Raw genomic sequence first — 21,679 nt, 5'->3', positions numbered from 1 at the left:
GTGCTGTCGGGGTCCGGGGCCGTAAATGCCGTTGTCGTACAAGATCTCGCGCGAAGAGGAGGAGGTGGGGTCGCAAGGAGGTCTGAAGAAGGCTCCTGCGCCCTCCTTACGTACTCGAGAATTCAGCGACGAGAAAAAGACACATGGTGGAGGAAGGTGGAAGGAGCTGCCTTGGCAAAGGAAACGGCCAGGGACGGAAGGGGAGAATCGGTCTAGAGACTCTGTCCATTCGTATCCCTGGGTCCGCCATCTTTTTCGTGCGAATTGCGCGCGCGTATTGCGTTCCTATCGGTCTCTGACTGCGTTTACTTCTCCAACGGGCACTCTTTCGCTTTAACGGATTTTGCCCTCTCAGAGTGAATCGAATCGTTAGCCTCCGGTGAGACTGTCCGCGCAGAATTACGTTTGAAATTGTCTCGCGTGATTCCGTGAAATCGGTTGTTAGACGATTATCACGTCGGTTGTTTCGTTGTCGCGTGTGCCAGTGGTGACTAAGAGCGGCACATTGTCAAGTTTCTCCGATTACTTCGCGCGAGCGGCGATAACTCGCGATCAAACCGCTACTTAGCTCAACTTCGACACGTGTAATCCTGTTTATGAAGAACCCTTTGCTTACCGGTGCGAGTCCTGTTCTCCGAGAACTTGGTCTTCGCGCTTTCGCCTCTTCTTCTGCGTGTCTTCGTTCCCGACACGCGTGTATGCATAGATTAGCGTTTCGTGAGGAAAAACACCGATAAAGGAAACCGCCGTGTTAGCTTTTCGAATTTGGGTCTTCACGTTCGCAAAACGAGTCGGTCGAACGTGTCAGTCGAACGTGTGAACGTGACGTGTCGTGGTCGACGGATGCCTATCGAAATTCTTGGAAACGATTACCTTCCGAGTCTAAATTAATCAGACGGACGACTTTCAAGAAAAAATTGAAGAGCTAGCCCGAGGGTCTTTTATCGTCACTGATATTGGAGCACGATGTCTATCGACCGATCGATTACCGCGATAGTCCGCGGCACGAAATTATAGGTTTGGACGGACGCACTTCCGGTCCTTCGGCTCGTGATTGTGCTAACCGATCGGACGATCGACGAGAGATCCAACATAGTTGCAACATTTCGTTCATGTTCGAAATGAACGTTATTTACTTACGAAACAATCGTTGATAAAATGACGACGCTATCGATCCATGCCAGATCGCGCAGTCATCGACAGAGGCGACGATTTCATCGATCGCGCGCGAGTTTATTCAGTGCAGGTATCGAACACGATATCGATACATTGTAAATTCGCGGGCATCGAGAATAAGGGGTTGCCGCACTTACGTCGAAATTACACGTTCGTACCGGTAAATTATTCCTCATCATCGACGTCGAGAGAGGCTGCATTCTCTTTACACCTGCGTCACGCACCGCTTATTCGTGCATCGGATCATCGATAAACCATACTTAACGTTTTCCACGAACCATTCGCTTCTCGACTGGCTCGCGCGTACACTCGAGACCGAACCGCTCCAAGCGTCTTCCAATTAAAACATACGCTATAATTACCCAGCAATCATGATCGAACGTTTCTCGTGGCTGGATTTGAATTTTATTTCTCAATCACTCGCGTTTCTCTTTCTGCCTGTGGCGCACGAATACGGCGATGCACGAACGAAGCCTCTCGCGTAGAGAACCCGTCAGAGAGTTCGTTTCACCCTTGGAGAGGGGTTGATTTGCGAACGCAACTGTCACCGAATCGTCGACGAGTAAAAGAGACCGGTGGTGGGTTTGTCAGGGCTGCAGAAGCGAACCGTGGTGGAAGGTAGAACGATAGAGGAAAGAACGGACGAACGTGTCAGGACTGTTCCTGCAGGCCCAGGATCCGTAGGGTTTTCGCGGCGGTGGTTGCTGCCGCGGGGGTGAAAGCGGGCTTTTAAAAGGTTCCGATGGGAAACCCAGCAGGGCGTGAACGGCTCCAGACGCGCTGGAGGAGCCGAAACGTTCCGTGAGAGACGAATTGGCGAGAGCGAGAATGACGGGACGAGACGAGGAAGGAACGAGGCAGAGTCACGGGGAAAAGAAAGAGACACGAGTATAGGACGCATACAGAGAAAGAGGATTGTGCGTGCACGGGGACACACGCGCACACAGGCACGCATGTGTCACGGCCTCGAGGTGTTCCACCACCTCCTCCTCCTCCTCCTCCTCCTCCACATACTCCTCCTCTTCTCGGCTCTTTGTTCACGAAAGTTCGGTTTACCTCGTTCCCTTCCGAGACCGGGTCTGTCCGGGTGTCTGCTTTTTTCTCGTCTATTTTTGCGCCAGCTTCTTTCCGAGCGCGCGAACGAGCCTCGAACGACCAGAGAAGACCGTTTCGCTCGTGAAAATAGAGAAACGCCGGTACTCCTAAACGATTATGGCAAACGCGTGTCGTTTTAATCGAAGATTTCGCTGTAGCGATATCGTGGGACTTTGCGTACGTCTCTTAGGGTTGGATACCGAAAGGGGGCACATTTTCGATAGCGAAAAAGCCGTGCGAGATGATGGAGCGAGCGAAAGTGGTCGCGACAGCTCGTTCACCACGAAAATTACGTCAATGTTGATGAAAATAAATTAAGTCGCGTACGAATTGCGGTGAATCGGAGGTCGACAGGATGATCTCGTGGATGATCGGCGCGTCGTCCAATTTCACGGTGGAACGCTATTTAAGTATCACTAGCGATAAATTATCGGACGAAATTTGTAGCCGGCAGCCACGGGGCGTCGAAATATCTTACGACTATTTAGCGCGACGTGGAATCCCGCTTTTCGTAAACACGTCCACGCCGCGAAAAATATGGACGCGTTATAAAAAACGGTGGCGACGTCTCCTTCCTCCCTCTTCTCCATTCTTTTCCTCCTTCCTTTTTCTTCTCCGCCTCTTGTTCGACGAGATTTCTTTTCTGTCGGAGAGCAGCGAGAAAACAAAGGGGCGAAGGGAAAATCGTGCGTGTGAAAATAATGTTTCCGATGATCCTATTTATCACGTTTCCCGTGGGCGTCCTGTCGCCTGGCCTCCGATTTCGACACGCGCTCTACGAATAGAAAGGTACTACGTGAGCGAACAGTTTTCCTCTGACTCGTCTTCTTCTCCTCCTTCGATTTCGTCTCCTTTTCCTCTCTGCTTCTACAACCAAGCGGAATACGCGAGACCAACACTCTCTTTATCAACGCGACGATACACAAGATCCTCTCTCTCCCCTTCCACCCTTTCAGCTCTCCGGAGCTCGTTCTCTCGAAATAACTCCACGCCCTTGCCGTATTAATTACCAGGATTCATTTCATCCTCATTTACCGCGAGCTAATTTACCGCGCGGAGAAGCCTACGCGATATATATGTACGCAGACCTTCCCTCGTGAGTACTCTACGCGAGAGATCGACGACGCACGCTGCCTTTGGGAAGCGATTAATCGCGGGATCGCGCCACCGTTGCCTGCCTAGAACGCTAGAACATGGTTCGTGGAATCAGAGGCAACAAACGGGGAGAATTAATATGCACGAGACCAGTATTTTTGGAATCCGCGCGCGATTAAATTCCGCCCTGTCCGAACAGAGGAGTCGTTCGATGCGTGACAGATATATTTCGATATAGAAATATTTATCTAGCAACACGCGATGCGTTGCTACTTTATCGCTAGCGGTGGTAAAACGAACGCAAGAAAGTCAATCTAGAAATAATTTGTCTCGCTCGTTCGCTTTTCCACTTCGTCGTTAACTCTGTTGTCCGTGTAGATAATTTGTAAATGCTAGGAGTATACGCGCGATTATCTAAATAACCAGGACTCCGTGAATTATATCCGTCGATACTGCGTCGACGAAGAACATTCAGTATTCTAAGCAAAAATAATAGGTTGAGACATTGAGCAGTCGTATGATTATTCAAACGTAATGGAAGCACCAGTGCGCGTAAGCGCAAGGTAGCCAGAGGTGTCCACTGACGATAAAAGTTGTACGGAAGCACGATTCAGAGACGCCTTAACGAGAAGTTATTAACGCAAGATTATTATGTAAAGCACTCCCCGCGATTAAAACCTATCGGTATATTTATCGATTCGATTTCGATGTTGCGTTTGTTTATATTTTATTTTTTAACAAGACGTGCAACAGGTATGACGTGCATTATGACCGACGAGACAAACGATTTTTTATCTTTGTGTAGCTCTTGCATATCGTACGAATGATTAACATTAATTAAGCAGTTATCGTGGTGGTAATGTCTTGTTCTCCTTGCGTGATATCAATCTCGTTTTTTAAGCCGAAGTACTATAATGCAAATTTCAAACCTGATCGATTACGCCAACCACATTAATTATCGATAGTTTTGCGAAGCTCGTCCTTTCCGACCTAGGTCCATCCATCAACAGATCGGTGGCATTTTTTTTTTTTTTTTTTTTTTTGGAAGTATCGTCTGTTCCTTTGAATATCAAGCGCGTATGTCGTCGACTCGTGTAAAACATATTTGCAATTTGCCGTTCCGAAACTTGTTCCGTGTTTGCACGCACTATCTGTATTTTCACTCGAACGATATCGTATAGTGTAATGTAATAATCCTTTGTTACATAAAACGTGGAATATTTTTGGTCGAACGTGTACAACAATTAGGCTGGAGAACGACGTACGCATCAAGATATTTGCTATCGTTGGTCTGGTTCTGGTTCTCGACGTGGCGATAGCAGCCAAACAAAATTGAAGTACTTTCGACGAAAAAAAGCGGTCGGGTGCGTTTCTTTCCGCATTAACATGCGACAAGCGTAATTTTCATGCGATATTTTGGTCGTTTGTAAAAGCGTAAACAAGGATCGTTGATGTACGAAGGCTGGCCAACAATTTGACTTGCTCCAAGATAAATTTCCATTTAATTTATTCGGTCTGGAAAGCTTCGAGTGACATTTACGGCAAATATACTCGGCTGTCATTATACGAAATTACGTGACAATTATTGCTATCGGAGGACCCTGATCGCGAGTGAACATTGATGTCGCACTGCATAATTCCAGCCACGGGAAACATAGCACGTACTTCGTTTGAAACTTCGATCAAAGATTTCCGAAGTGAATTATAGTTCGTATTTTTTATTATTATTTGTTCCACCTCTCGATCTCCTTCTCGCGTTGACGGTCCTTTTAAGGAGTTAATTGTCGTGTGTCATCTGTTGTTTAATAACGACAGATACCGCTACTCCATCCTCGATTATCGTCCATTAAAGTAACACGGAATTGCTATCGAGTTATCGAGCACGCATTTATAATCGGATCCGCGGCGATAAGCGTGTATCACCTGCTTTTGAAATTACCGTCATTACCGCTATTAACCCTTTACTCTAGAATTATTTTTAAAACCGATATCGCCTGGTTAACTCGCAATTTATTTCCATGTATCTACTTGTTTTATTCGACCTGCGAACGTTTTTCTTTTCTTCCCCCTTTTTTTTTTCTTCTTTTTTTTTACCTACGTACATCGGTACACGGTGTTAACTAAGAGCTGTTGACGGAAACGACAACGAAACGGGTAATATGAATCAGCGGTAATATGAGTCACGGACAAAGGGTCGAGGAAAGGCGTAGGGATTTTATATCGTACCACGTTATTGCCATATAATTTGTTTACGTACAGCTTTTCTACCTTGTTTCGATACTCGAGCGCGATTATCTAAACGTAATTCGTTCGATGTATCAGATATCGTCCCGAAACTCGTCCTTCTTAATGTTAATTCAATTAAATTTCCTATCTAGCTGATTATCTTATTATTCGGTGTTACCACCACTTCAAATTTCATTGACAAGATCACCTCTTATCTCCGCTTTCGTCAAAACCGCTGTTAATCAGTTTTTTATCGAACCATCCACCCGTTCCACGATATCTATCCACAAGTTCACGAAGATCGTAACCCATACGGCCAAAGATTTTTTATTCTCCGTTTGTTCGAAAAATCAGAAAAAATCTCGATCGCCTACCATTCCGCTCAAACGCTGAAAATACCTCCAATCGTTTATTCTTACGTGTATATTTGCATACATATACACCATACCTACGTTAAAATCCGCAAATTATTTTCCTTTTTCCTATAAAACGTAAAAAAATAATTCTTTCACGATTATTCAAATTCTTAACCCCGCCCAAACCCATAAGGAACACCTTCGAACCACACCCTATACACACCCATAATCAGCTGGCCAAAGCAAGCGAGCATGTTGCTAATACGTCCCGTTAAAATCATTTTAGCTGCTGGTGAGCGGCGGACAGCCAACGACGGCGACGTCGCCGGCGATGTCGTCGGGAGGCGCACTCAGCCCTGGCGCGCTCTCGCCTTCGTCGACGGCGACGACGACCGGCGCCGCGGCCGCACCCGCCTCCGGAGGAGCGAGCACCCCTGTGGCCGGCACTACGGGACCTGGTTGCTGCGAAAACGGCAGGCCCATGATGACGGACCCCGTGACCGGACAAACAGTCTGCAGCTGTCAATACGACAGCGCGGCCAGGTTGGCACTGGGCGCGTACCCGAGGCTAGCACCCACCGCAACCTCCTACTCGTCTTACCCTACGCCGACACCCTCCACCACCGATCAAGGACCATATCCTAGCATCGGTATGGACAGCTCCGCGTTCTATCCTCCTTTGGTGAGTATCACTCGTCTTGTTTCCTTGTGCGCTACTCTCGTTTTTTCTTTCGTTTCTTTTCCTTTTCTTTTTTTTCCTTTCTCTACAAGAAAGAAGGTCGCAGGTTAATTGCGAGAAGCTAATTAGCGATATTTACGCAACGACAAATGAATTATTCATAGGTGATTATTCAACGAAGCTGTTGCGTACGGCAATGTTTTGTAGGGTGGGTGGGATTTGAATATCGTGTACAGCGGTTAGCGAGTGTCGCGAGATTTAAATAGTAAGATCCCGGCTTTTTTCGAATATCCTTCCGAGATTACAGAATATTTCTATGGTTATTGCATATGAGGAATTATTTTTATTCGACGCAGCCTGTATGCTCGTCTAACTAAAGAATTTCGTGTCACTCTTTACATAGCTCGACGAAATAACTTTCGTTACTTAGAAACGATAAATTACACGAGTTGCGTATTGTAGCGCTAATCGAAAGACTTACGAGCGCGTCGTATTTATAAACGCGATCGTTAAACGGTTTATTAGCTGCGTTTCGAAAGAGGAAAGCAGACGTCCGCCCTCTCTGTGCTTTTGCAATACGCTTTGTAACATTTCAGGCGTGAAATATGCGAGACCATCGTGGTCGCAGACTGATCGGACCGTCGTGCTAGGCGTGCCGGACAATTATTACTCTCACTGGCCGAACTCAAGACGGATTAGCGGTTGGTCCTGTCACGAATTAGCTTGGAATCCCGGTTGATGGAAACGCGGAGACGAGTCTCTCTCGCGCCCGCTAGAACCACCGAGAAATCCATGCGTCTGACTCGATCGCGTCTTCTAGCCGCCTCCGTCGCCGGCTGTGTCGAATTATTCACGCGCGGCTGTCGTGAGCAGAACGATAATCTCGTTTAAGTTTCGGTTCGCGGAAGACGCGTCTCGCGTCGTCTAGCTACGTCTAACGAGGACTCCATGATGGATTCACGGTTATATTTCAGGGGCGAATCTCTCTCGCCAAAGACTGGCCGGGAATCTTGTGAAACACGCGTTTCTCGTGCAAACATACGCGTTTCCTCCCGGCCGTTTTCATCGCGCGGAAAAAACACGGCTAAGAATAAGTCTCGTCGTGGTTGCGTTAGGAGAAACGCTTTTACCCGAGACGAAAATGACATCGCGAAGATCGCGGCTCGCGTGCTACCGAACAAAAGTGTCGGCGTGGGTAATTAAGTCACCGCGGACATTGAAATTACATCGAATCGGTATCGCGTGCAGGACACGAAGAAATAGGTAGGCGGAGCGAGAAACATTCAAGTTCGTTGTAAAACTTGTTCGAAGCGAAAGGAGCTTGGGATCGACACGACGCGACACGGTCAGAGTTCTGTTCGATGTACGTGCATTTAGTTGAGAAGACTGCGACGACTTTATACGCGTAAAGTGGAGAATATGCAGACCATCGGTCATTCTCTATAGGGCGTTGAATTATTAAGAGATGTTATTAACTGGTACTAGATACGTAATGTGACGTCTGGAAGAGAGGCATCGGACGATGTTACGTAGGCGGATGAAGTGTTTTGAACACGACAAAAATGAACTCTAGACGGGAGATTGGAGCGAGATCACGCGTGTAGAGCAAAACTGTTTGCGTTTAATCGCGAGCATATCGACGATAGCCTGATAAAACGCGGTTGACGTAGACGTATAGAAATAGACGCGCGATCGTATCGGGGTTTCGGCCAATTTATATCTGCACTCGAGCGTGGATACTCACCACCGGGAGGTAGAAACGATAAAAAGATTGGCGTGGAAAACACGCTCGGTCCGCCAGATGTTGCAAGCCCATTTGAAGCGACTTCGACCGGCGAGCTTCGAACCAAGAAAGGGATAGACAGAGAGAGCTGATAATTAAATTCTGCATTTATTGCCGGCGACGCGACGTTCTCCTTTTTGCCGCCGCAGTTCTCTCGTAGTACGTTGCGAACGATAAGTACATTAATCCTTTGCCAGAGTGAAAGGTCAATTCGAGACACGCCGTATCATACGTTAGAATATCGTGTCGGTGAATTTTTATCGTACGAAACACGCGTTTCCTGTGGCGTGCATCGAGCACCGTGTACGCGTTTGCTTTCCTTTCTCATACGACGGATCGTTCGTGCAATTAGATTCGAACTTTGTTCCAAAATACGTTGCTTCGAAGATAATAACTGGCGCGTTATTAGCGTTATTTGGCTTTCGTTGTACGAGAAAGTTCTCCGGGGTGGAGAGAGGAAGCGCGGCCAATTAAATTTGAATTTATCGGCATAATTATACTAATTGGTTGTTTTGGACGAAATCATGGAACAATCAATCTTGCGCCCCTCTGCCAACCAGTCGAGACTGATTGGATAAAGGCAGGCAACGAGTTCCAGGTACAGACTTATCCCTCTATGGCACCGTCCGGAGTGACTCGTCATTCTACCACTTAAACGCAACAAGCCATTTAAATCTCACGTACAAAGACGTAATCGAAATCAAATTGAAACTGGAATTCGTTTAACGCTCTTTCAACATCGACACGGAAGCAAAATTCCACTGGTTCAGGAATAGATATTTCCGTGACAAAAGTGCCGGTTTTCTTATCTTAACAGCTTCTCTCTGAGCGCGATTTAATTAACGGGACAGCCGCCTTAAAATAGGACAAGGTGACGATGCGAGGTAGACAGAGTGTAACCGAGTATTTAACTGATCGAGATACGAATGTCCGTGATATCCACGTTTATGATGAATTTCTACCTCGAACCGTGCACACAGCCAATCAGCAACGCGTGTCTTTCGATAACGACCGGCCACCTTTCATTGGGTGAAATTATACGGTCGCTTTTTACATCGCCAAATGGAACGAATCGGATGAAATCGCAGATAACGAACGATTTCGACTGTCGCGAGCCTCATCGTTCCATGACATTCAAATTTTCTCGGAATATTTTCCGTGCCCCGCGTATCGATCGCACGACACCGATTCTCAAGTTGGAAAGTTATCGTCGTGACTCCATCTAGCGGCCGATAATGCGCGCGTGTCGTTACACGGTTTGGTTCTTTCGAAGCGTTTATCTTCACCACCGCAAATGCTAACCGCGGCTTTTTGATCTTCACCGCGCAATCAGTCCCGGTCGGAACTGATAACGAGAGATACCATCGCTCGTCTATTTATCTCGAACAGTCAAGCTGACGAAACGTAAGAATGACTTGGATTTTGTGCGCGATTCTTTGAAGAGGGTTGCGAGTCGTGACCATTCGATGATAGGTACCAATTACGAGCCCTAATTACGCTGATTAATAGCATTATAGTAGTACGAGGAATGAAACGAGACAGGAACGTAATGAAAAAGTAGAATCTGATAAGGAAATTGAAACAACGTTTCATTGAAAATAAGAGTATTTGCAAGTACTTTCTCCAGCGACTTTATTATACAGCAAACGCTGTCAATGTTTTCCCCTGTTTCGGGGGATTAAATTTATAACAGACATGTAATGTAATAGTCACTTCAGTTCATAGAATAGAATTCTCTTGCACAATAATGCACTAATTAATATTAATGAATTGACAAGTAACATGTTGTAAATTATACACTTAGCTGACTTGCAATTTGTAAAACTAAGTTATACCTGTTTTTATTGCAAAATTGCTACTGTCACGCAGAAGAATTTATTAGCATAAGTAATTTGTAACCTGTAAGATTTCGCTATTAATATTCGTTAAATTGTGTTATACAGCACAATCAAGCCATTAAAGAGCCAGTACAGTACGTACACAGCATACATGGTAGAAGTTGGAAAACAAAAATACCGTAACTTACGTTCTATTATTTTCAAGATATCAAAAATCTATGAAATTCTCAGAATTTCTCTTTCCAGCAACGATATTAAAAAGTAAAATTCGATGATACGAATCGAAAACGAATTGCAAATAAAATGTTACGCAATGCCGTGGCGCTGCCAATTCTTAATGGGTTAAATAGAACCAGTGATTCAAACATATCCAATCGCTCGATTCCCTTTCCCCTGTAAACTCGTAATCGTCGACCTTAACGGTTCACGTGATTCCATGACAATCAGCATTATGAATGTGCCAGCGATCGACGAACGCACGATATCGGGTCGACAAATTAATTTAGATTGGCGTTTTATCGGCGATAGGGTGCGGGTGGCTCGCGAACGCAAGGAATGCGGATTGAAACGCACAGGGTGTGATTTCTGTTATTTCACAGTTCGTTTCGCGAGTGCGTAGCGTTTTGAAGCGGATGTTAATCGATTCTGGGATATTTCCCGACACGTTGTACGCCAATTATGACACCGTTTCTCGACAGTGTCATTCATAAATTGTCGCTCGATTAGGCGCGGAACGTTATCGACTAGAAGTTCGATGCCTGGGTGAAAAATTGTGTTCCGCGCGATTCTTAAACGCTGCCGTGGCTCGTTCTCGATGCTCTTCGCAACGGGCCGAGGAAAGAGGAAGCGAAGGAAAGGCGGGAAGCAGAAGTAGCGCTGCAACGAACCTACTTATGGAGTCGATACTGGTTCAGCTGCGTTTGGTGTCGTCGAGGTTGTTGTCGTTCTGTTAATTAAATGGAATTGCGAATTAAGTTGGTTCTCTTTAAAAGTACATAGAGAAACAGGATTTCGTACCTATCGTGTGATGTACGAAACTCAGACTTGAAGGGGTGCAACGTAAATTTTTGTCGTTTGTGTCCTTCAAGATCGAATCACAGCGACGAACAAGTTCAACCTACGTACAACGGTGTTGTTAGCAATCCTCGAGACACTGCTTCGGTAGATTTTAACGTATCGTTCCAACAATTCGTTTCACTTTATAATTGTCCCCCTCAATCTAGTTTGTATCCGATTCAAAAAGGTTCTCACGCGTTTAGTTAATGGCTCAAGGCCGTATATTATTCCACTTTTCGACTACAAAAGGATAAAAAGATTTCCGTTGCAACGACTTAGAAAAAGATTGAAATTTCTTGTGTTTTATCTGGAAACACATGTTGGCGTGATCCCACGCGATTATTCGAATAAATGGAAATAGCGGACGTTTCCTGTCTCTTCGCAGAGCGGGCTCGTCCGCTCGAATCCACGCGGTCGCATGTCTCCGGCGCAATGAAAGAGCCGTTGGAGCATTCCGATCCGCGATATCGCGAAATGCGTTACTTTACGGCTCATTGATAAGCGTAACACACGTAGCACTCTTAATCGCGGACCGTTTACGCTCTTATAATTGGCAGTTACGCGCGGCTCGCATGCGATACAATGTGCCTACACGGTTCTTGGCTTGGTGTAACGCGTGTTTCGCGCTACGCTCGTACCACTAATGTATGTAAACGCGTCCCCGGTAAATACACAAGCGTTGCCCACCGATCTTTATTCCCCGACATCGTTATGGTGTCCGGCTGAAACTTGATAATGCTCGTTGCACACGTCGCTTGTGTAACATCCTGTAACGTAGACGCGTTCTAAGTTGGAAACGTTCGAGTCAGAATACCAGAGTTCATCGCGTTTATACAGACTAGGTATAGGAGGCACGAAATTATTTGCCGAAGGCTGCTCCTCTCAACGCCAGCGTTACAGACAACTCCTCCCTCTACTGTTTCTTACATCCATGTGTAATGGAGGGGGAAGCGTAGCGAGATCGCAGCGTCAAATGCTGGTAAATATTGTTGGCCAAAGTCGATTCCAGGTATTCTCTTCTTACGACTTTGCTGGCGGTATTACGTTTCTGTCACTTTGATTGGTAGAACGTTAGAGTGTTTATTCTACTACCCGAGCATTAACTCCATTGTTTTTAACCGTGTTGCTTTTCCTCGCTTCTTCTTTGCGTTTGTATCTCTTAAAATATAGACTAGAAGACAACAGCAGGATTAAGCAGAGGTAAAGATATGCACAGACAGCGCGAGGCTGTCTCGAGGCGAGTCGACGAGTACCGAATTTTTGGCAACATCAAAGATGCCCCGCAGCTTCTTACTCGTTTCGTTTGGACGCGTATTGAATGACTTTGTGGAAAGCGTAACCGTGGCTCATCCTGCCTCGCTTGCTTGCTTCGCGTACTCAACGTGACCGCACCAGGCTCGAGCGAGGCAGGTATCGGGTGAGCAAGCCTCCTTGCACTATCCGTACATAGTTTAATATAGAGAATACATCGACATACAAATTTGTGTAACCCGCTTTAGATTGAGAAGCAAATCAGATTGCTTTTAAACGACCTGACGCGACCAATTGAATTTATTTACTACAATGCGTAGTCTCCTCGATACGTAGCTGGAAGGAAGTCGAACCTACCGCAGTCCCCCGTGTCAGACGTCAGACGAAAAATTCAACGCGGCTCCCCTATCCGGACGGTAGTTGGCGTTATTAGTCGGGCTTGACCGATCGACGCTCGAGGAATGCCATTTGTCGTGAGACGATGCGCCGAACGTCATAGCTTTGCACCTTTATCGCAATAAATTGCAGCTAGCCCGCGGCCTGCTCGCCCTGGTCAGCCCTTCGTGGAATTTCAGCGGCGTCGTGCAATTTCGTGCACGCGACGAGATCGTTCAGCCTCCCGCGGTCGTGCGACAACCGAGCCAACCGAGGAATGTCATAAATGGACGACCAGCGGGAATTTTGAGAATTTTGACGAGCCCGCGGTCACCCTCCGCTCGCGATATCGATGCCCTCTTGACGTTCGTGCAACGTCGTTTAATCTCGCTAGGAGGCGGAAGGATTTAAAAAGTGTAACGCGTAAGTTGCCAGCATCTAGGGAATTTTCATAGTACTTTGCTTAGTAATCAGGTTGATAAACGTTTCTATAAAAATAATACTTATTTGCATGTATCGTACAAAGGATAAAACGGTGGGTGGCACACGCGTGAAAATACGACCCACCAGTACCCGAATTGGTAATAAAGCTGCGTTATCGTGTGAAAATAGTTGTTGCTCGCCAACTAATCTTATCTGAAAGGGTGAAGTTATTAGTAACGCATATCGAATATAATGTAGATAATCTTATCGCTTCTCAGATATATATATTGACTACGAAATGAAATAAAATGTAGTCGAGTTTGATAAGCAACGGTTTTGTTTCGAGCAACTTTTATCCTATCAGATGTTCCGCCATTTGAGTCGCGAATACGCTGAAACCGTTCGCTTTATTTTCCCCATTTCCCGCCGGCTAACTCGCATCGGATCGGGTATTCCTCTTGCTACATGGCTCCCTGAACGTCTTTACTGGGCAATAACGCCTTTCTGGCGCGATGGACCTTCGCAAATTTCCACGTCGTGATGATCGTTCGCGTACATGGAAAGAAGAAACCCGTAAGACTTCAGAAGAAGAAAGTCGAATAAAAGTCTTTGATTTCAGCTCGGTACTTGACTCGCGAACACGCATTCTGTTACCTAAGAGGAGCGCTCGCGCGCCAGCTCGAACGCGTACACGAAATTCTTACATAATGAGGTGATTCAAATAAGGTCATCGACAGGCGGCACATGCAGCAACGACGATGCTGTCGTCGCGCAAACCAATAGCGGCGCGAATTTCCTCGTTTCAACCTGTTCCTCTACGTTGCCGTTGTTCCTTCTCGTGTTCCTTCGATCTTTTCTTCCTCGTTTCACCGGTGACCCTTTGTCTCTTCGAAAGACGAGGAAGGAAAAAAATAGAGAAAGGCAGAAAAAGTGGGGATCGTTAAGCAGGAAGCATGTGCTTCCGACGATTCGGCCGGCGCGCCGTCGTTTCGACGAGCATTATAATATAATAAGAATCGGATTAGCATTGAATGAAGTGGGTGGCGCGAGAGCGAAGAGCGATAAAGGAACTAATAAAAAGTGGCCTCTTTTAGCCGACCACGGTGGTCCTTGTTCAACGCAAGCTCTCCGCAGAATAAATAGTCTTCCGAATAGAGAGCATGTACGATCTATCATCTCGCGAATGAAGGAACGTTCAACGAAATCTCGCGAACCGATCGCCTCGTAGCTTAGAATGTTCTGAAAGCTGCTGTCCCACGCGAAAACTCACTACGGCTTCATTATCGTTACGCATCGATACTAAACTCCGTCCGATCCCTTCGACCCACCCTGTCGACCGTTAATTAAATTATCGTCGAGCCGAACTGCTGGCCGAGCCTCCAACTTTAAACTTCGAGGGCCTCGTGTCACGTCGTCCCCTCTTTATATTCGGCCAACTTTTCCGCCGGTTGTCTTTTGTCGCTGACCTCAGGATCGAACTCCGCGAAACGGCGCCGTCCAACTTGCCATTGTACTCGGCCGTCAAACTTTCGGGCAGTACGGCCGCGTGTGCTAATTGGCCGTGTGTGTATGTATATAAGTGTACGTGTGTGTATGTGTGTGCGCGCGCGGGCGCGGCGAATCACGGCTTCCCGAGGGTGTGGAAGAAGCGTTTGGATTAAGTTTTAGAGTAACGTGGTAAGGTTTGTTTTAGCTTTGTTTTGTGTTACACGGAATTAAAAAGGGTTGGAAGCTTTCCTTTTTTACTAAGCATCGGTTTGGCGGTTACAGGTTCGAAGCTTTCTATAGCGAAGGAAAGGTTAGAGTTCCGGCGAACAGTACGTATCATGCAACATAGTCGTAAAAAGAACTCTCAGCAAATAAAGTAGATGCCGTTCTCTCGCTTTCCTTCTCCATACGCGATCAAGGACGAATCGACGAGAACTTGGAAATTTTTTAAATTGTAGTACCCATGGAACATGGAAAAAAAACTTGCGTTCGCCATTTCGTTCACCTTTCGAGTATCAGAACCACGAACAACGAAAAGAACGAACGGAACGTTTATTCGGCCTCGAATCTAACGTTAATCGAATTTATACGCTTCCACTTGCTGTTTAATAATTTCTGGGCTCGTCACGTATACTCAAATGCACGCCAGTCGTAAATCGCTTCATCGCAGTCGATCCACCGATATCCGTTCGTGCACGTGCTCTCTGATAATAATCGGCCGCGACATCGTTTTTCGCCCGGAGACGCGGCTGTGTCGTGACGCACGCTGATCAAACGGCGAAAGATACCGTCTCTGTAATTTCTACGAGCGTTTATCGGAAGAGAAAGAAACGTATAGGTTTCATATTCGAAAGTGGAATGGTTCGTTACTACAGAAATATTAATTGACTATGATTTTGAAGCTAATATCGGTCGCTTGTAGTTTCGAAGACCAGATATAAGGATCAAGTCTATGCGAGGCTTGTCATCTGTCCTAATGCGTTCAGAAAATTCGACTGGCGCATGTTTATTGCTACCTTAATAATGCACGGTGGGTCGTATAATCGGCTGGTGACCGAGCGGCGTTCCGCACTCGTAACAATAGTTGGAGGCGTCGACGGTGGACCACCCGCGGTTCTCCATTAAAGTTGCCTCCGTGGAAAGAGAAGGCATGGAAGTCCGGCAACAGGGGACAAATACGTGTGCCCTTTCTTTCTTTCCTCTTCTCCGCTTCTTTTTTACATATTGGAAGGAAGAAGGAAAAAAAGAAGGTGGTCCACAAAGGTAGCCACGGCTACCGGAGCGGAGCGGAGCGGATTCGAAAATCGAAACGAAGGGATGAACCCGGCGAGAATTAAGAGTCAGGGAAGCAAGGCGAACGAGTCGCCGCCGATCTGTGTAACGCGAAACTTCCTGGCGCCAAACGGCTTTAAGCCTTCGTTCTAATAATATCCCATTGTGCTACCATTAGCCAGCAAACGCGCCGCCACCGTTTCTCGTGCTTCTCCACCCCCAAACGTCACTGTCTATTCTCTCCTTTTTTTCTTCGGGTCTCTCCTCGATTCTCTGTCTCTGCCTCGGAGCAAGGGGCGTCTTTATGACGAGCTTTGTACCGAAACTTGGAAACATCCAATTCCCGCGAGTCGGTGCTCCAGTAGACATATCCGGCCGAGACGGAGTCGCAGCGTCTGCGTTGGCTCGTTTAAAACTCGAAATTTTCGCTCCCTTGCCTCGTTCGTGTCTCTCTTTCTCCAACGTTTGTTTCGTTTTTCCTTTCGAAGAACCAGGCGAAGTGGAAGGAGAAAAGAACGGCGAAGTACACGATTGTTCGCGGCGATAATCGTCCCTGGAATCGTTTTATTACTGGCGAACGAATTCGCTGGTGGATAATACGAGCGTTTCTCGTGGGTGTAGCTCGATTAACGGATCGTCAGTCACTCGTCGATGGATTGACTGATCCGCGTGACCTCGTTGGAACGAACCTGCGCCGCGGCGAGATTGCCGCTTAAGATGATGGATCGATCGATTTTAATTCGGATGGACCGTTTGCATAAATTGCCGCGAGTGGGCTGCTCCGTTCGGGACAGGGAATATTCGAGCTTGGAGACGAAATTAGTCACGAGGCGGTGGTAAAAATAACCGTCGCTTTTGTATATCATTCTTCATGGTCGCGATTCTGGTGCTTGTGCCGTTCTTGTTAACATACGAATGCGATATCTCGAATGGTACGTGTAATCGTACGGATAAATGATACACGTTGTTGAGTTTTATACCGTGTATTTATTTTAGCTTCGCCGGAAGGTGTGCAACTTGCCGAGACAATGTATTCATCCTTGGTAACCATCGTCGCTTGTAGCTAATCGATCATCGTTTTAAAAGTTGGTGTAGCGTTGTCATATGGTATCCAATGTTTACAATAAAGCTAGTTGTAACATTGCGGTCTTAAGCGCTCTCGCACGGCTGACCTTAATACGCAGATAGATAAGAAGGTGGAAGATGGATCGTGTTGTTCGTTTTCGTCTCTTCTCCTTGATGTTACAAATAATTACCAATTAATAATGCTAATTTACGCCATCTAAAATTAAATTCCTCCATGCGGAAACAAAATCTTTACTTACTCTTTCTTTTTTCTTTTCTTTTTTTTTTTTTTTTTTTTAATTTCCTACCGTAACTTTGAAGGGTACTTTGAATTTCTAATTTCTACACGTTCGAGTTGCCGCAATCTCTACTAAGGTAATTAATTATGCGATTCGATTGCAGGGAAATCCGTACGGATTGAAGGACACGACAGGAATGGGGATGACGGCGGATATGGGTGCTGCATGGGGCACCGCCGCCCTCCAACCTGCCGCTACGGGTTACTATCCCTACGATCCAACCCTGGCCGCCTACGGGTGAGTTTATCACCAGGTTTCATGGTCTCTCGGCTCCATTAGATTAAACCACCAGCCGAGTTCCACTCTCTCTCGTCCCTTCGCGTGGCTCGAGAACCGCTCTCGGTGCCGCCATTAAAACAGGAGTCACGATCTCTCGTACTCGTTACACATATCCCGGCAGCAATGGTTATCGTTATCGCGAATTCGTAATATCTTTGCCCCGATATAACCGGAGTGATACACAATTTTAAGCGGCCCGTTGATGTTTATACCAAACGGACAACTGCCTTTTCTGCTTCGCGTTCGCGTTTAAAGGTACTCGATTCGAATCTCAAAGTCGCGACTTTCGATTCTTTTTACTTCATCCAAGGAGGCTTTACGAGACGATTGTAAAATCGTCTGAAAACAACGGGATAAATCGTCCAATTCTTTCTATCTTCGCTCGTTTCAAGAGTCGCCGTCCTTTATTCCACGTGCCGTTTCAATCATCATTTCTCCCCATCGAGTCTCGAGACTGGTATTTACAAAACAACACACGGCCAAACGAAGGTAGGCGACAATTAATCCGTAAGAAGGGTGACGAGCAAACCGGATGCTCGTTCTTGCCGCTCGTGGATAAGAGTTACGAGGGTGCTGTCAACACGAGGACCCCTGCACTTCATCTTGTAGGGAAGCTGCGGAATATCGATGGCGAGAAAGAGGTGGTTGTCGCGCATTGGGGACGACACCGTCGATCCGTGGCCGCAAACATTGTATCGGAGTAAGTGATTTCGTCGGTGACGGTGTGTATTTTCAGCGGGCGGATAGAGGCCGGCCCACGGGATCCGTATTTTCGTTACGGATCCGTGTTTTGATTAATAATGGCAGCACGGACGAAAAAGTGACGGGCGAATTTACGACGGAAATTTATTTCGCTCTCTCGCGTAGCACGCTCGACGCGCGCCGCTGTATCGCGATACATCGGCGATATATCAAAATCTGTCAGAACGGTAGAACGATTATTTATCGGGGCAGAATTAAAATTATGGGGAAAAAGTCGCTCTTTTGCCGCGGCGACACCAACATTCGCAGGTGGCGCGTTTACTCGAAACACGACGTGCAAAAATAAAAAGAAGGTAAAGGGACATGGTCACCTTTCGCGAGTGGCAATTTCGTCGTTGGTGGAGCGTCGAACGGGGAACACGGAGGAAAATAAACCAGGTCGCGTTACTTTCTTCGTGAGAGCGTTTTATGAGAAAAAAAGACGAAAGAGAAGCTCCGCCCTGGTAACCTGCATGTAACAACCCGGCTCGAAGGTGGCGCGCTGGCTACGGTTCTTGGTAGCTTCCGAGCAGCTTTCGTGGGAACGAACAGGGTTATTTTCGAAAACCATGTGTCGCGTGCCGTTGACAAAACGAGACATCGACGTAGATTTCGACGCTAGGCGTAATTGGAAACACTTGGTTCCCCTGCAGCTCTCGATTTTTCCTCGTGGCTCGTAAATCTAAATTCTCGTTTCTTTTTCGCTCTTCTTTTTTTCTCCCCTTTATTTCAAAACACGTTTCTCCACGGAGACACGTTTCTCGTTTCACGAGAGGAAATTTCGATGGATAATTAGAAGGGAAAAGATCATTGGCGGTGATAAGAATCGCGAGGAAGAACTCGATATCGAGCTAGATCTCGATCGACAGCCGTTCGAGTTCCTTTGATCTCGCCGAACGGCGCTTTCTCGTCATCGTTGAACGTGACGTGGTCAGGTCGGGTCGTCCTTCTCTCCTTCTTTCTTTCTCTCTCTCTCTCTCTCTCTCTCTTTCTCTCTGTCTCTCTCGTTTGCTCAGGGGGATGAGAAGACACAGAGATTCGAGAGAAACCGTGCACGGCGAACGGTTACAAAATGGCTGTAGGCAGCCGAGTGGGCGTACGTAATGGAGGCTTCCAGGTTGCCTGTATACATATATAGTCGCATTGCGAGTGTAGGGAGAGCAGTAGGTCTCTCTCCGTAGGAGAGCGAGTGAGTGAGTTTATTGATTGGCTTCCTCCCGGGGTTGGCTCGCCTGTTCGCCAAGCCTCTCTAGTCTCTATTCTCTCTTTCGCTCGCTCTCCCTTTCCCTCCCTCCTCGCTCTCCCCCCTTGCCGCCACTCTCTTTCGCTATCAAGCTCCTCGTTCCTCGGTCTCTGCTACGTTTCTCCTCTCCCACCTCGTCTTCTTCCACCTCTAACGTAGCTACCTCCTTCCACCCTCCAAAGCGAGCCAGCTCCCACAGGTGCTTTACTTACTTTGCTTAGCAACCCTCGTGTCCACACACAAACACGCTAGGCTCTCTGCACAGTTCACGCGCGTGTACACCTCCTCTGCTCGGCTTGCTCGCTCGTTCACGCACCACACGTCGCAGTTTTGATTCTCTCTCCTGTATCCACCGGTACTCTCTGTCCCTCGCCGTCTCTTCCTCCTTCTCTTCTACCTCTTTCTCCTCCTAGAGAATCCCCGCTTCCAACGAACGCGCGTACACGTCGCCGCGAAGCGTGTGTGCGCGCTCGCCCCGTGCAAAACTCCGAACTGTAGGCATTGTTTATCGTGGAATATTCACCCTCTTCGCTCGGGCGGCGCTCTCCATTGCTCGCCGAGCCTCTATTAATTTACTTGCTTAATAATACGACGGCCCTCTCTCGCCCTCTTTCCTCGTTGTCCTCCCTCGTTCTATTTGTCTCCTCCACTCTGTGTCTGTGCTGTGCTCCTCGTCGCTTCGCTTCTTTCTCTCTCTCTCTCTCTCTCTCTCTCTCTCTCTCTCTCTCTCTGTCGTCACTTTCGTCGTTGGCGACGGGCCGCTATTGTTTCATCAGCGGCGCGCTCGCCGGCTCTCCGCTCGGTGCCGCGTTTCGAACGCTTGAATTGGAGAACTGTCCGCTAACAGGCTGAAGCGACTCGATTGAGACGGACGGATGAGGACGCTGTGATTACAGGAAATGAGAAATACGTCGTTAGGATCCTTTGGGAACTGTCGCCAGCATCCATGTGCCTTTGCATCCTTTCTTCCGTGACGCTGAATTCGAAACCCTCGTGCCGTCTGCTTCTGTTTTCTCCTTTTAAAGAACTTCCGTTACCTCTAATCGCTACTTTGCTGAATTAAATATTTTAAACGCCGAGTATGAGGGGAACATGGGAAGAATATTGAAATTACGGAATCACTAACTGTTTACTAATGGCGTGTAATAATAGTGTGAAAAATATCGCGGCTGGTATTTATCCAGTTTGCCGAAAGGCTCGTTCCACGACAAGTTTCCCACGTGGTAATCAATACAGTTCATTTAATTCTATCGGAGAACATTAATTTCCTGAAACAATTTATAGCGCGAGCTAACGTGATCAATGTTTTTCTCTTTTCTTATACATCGACACTCCTTTTCGATTCACTCCGTCGAATAATCTTCACGAGGACGAGTAAAAGTGGCGCAGATGCTGGCCACGTACGGATCTTCTCCGGAGCTTTTCCATTCGCGAGCGCCATTTTTCACGTAGATCCCGCGACACCCTCGCCCTTCTGTTCTTCTCTTCCTTCCCGTTTTAACTCTCCAAGTCCTCTCGCGATACCCCGCTATTTCACTGCTGAATAAAAAATCACAGTGAAACGGCGTCGGCCTTCCTTGAGAAACTCGTCGACGAAACTCTCAAGAACCATTACGGTTCCATCGGTCCGTCACTCTCTTTTCTCCAAATGTTCTCGTTGGCTCCTGTTAATTGCCTCGAAGCCGACCGCCAGTCTTTTCACTCGTCGAAACCGGAGAAAATCGGTCGCAACTGTACCGTTTTCCTCGACTTCGCCGACGGTCGTTCCAAACTATGAAATCGCGCAATGTTCTCGAACGCTGTTGCTCGAGCTAACTCAATTCTGGCTCGATGCGGAGATACCGCTTTTTATCCGATCGTTAGATACAGACGTCTACTATGGAGACGAGAAACGGTCTCGCGCGAGGGAGAGCTTTTTCCCGCGATGGAGCCGCGACCG

General features: G+C 47.1%; 1 protein-coding gene across 2 annotated transcripts in view; it reads left to right on the top strand.

The window, feature by feature from the left end:
* The window catches only part of LOC117153512 (homeobox protein araucan), a 74,622-nt gene that overhangs the window by 30,615 nt on the left and 22,328 nt on the right, over positions 1-21,679 (top strand). For both annotated transcript variants that reach the window (XM_033327619.2, XM_033327620.2), the window contains exons 2-3: positions 6,235-6,630; positions 17,581-17,714. In XM_033327619.2, the coding sequence (XP_033183510.1) occupies positions 6,235-6,630; positions 17,581-17,714 (530 nt within the window). The remainder of the gene's footprint in view (positions 1-6,234; positions 6,631-17,580; positions 17,715-21,679) is intronic.

The sequence above is a fragment of the Bombus vancouverensis genome, chromosome 1 (genome assembly GCF_051014615.1).
Source record: "Bombus vancouverensis nearcticus chromosome 1, iyBomVanc1_principal, whole genome shotgun sequence".
Lineage (NCBI taxonomy): Eukaryota > Metazoa > Arthropoda > Insecta > Hymenoptera > Apidae > Bombus > Bombus vancouverensis.
This window is presented reverse-complemented; position numbering and strand designations above follow the sequence as displayed.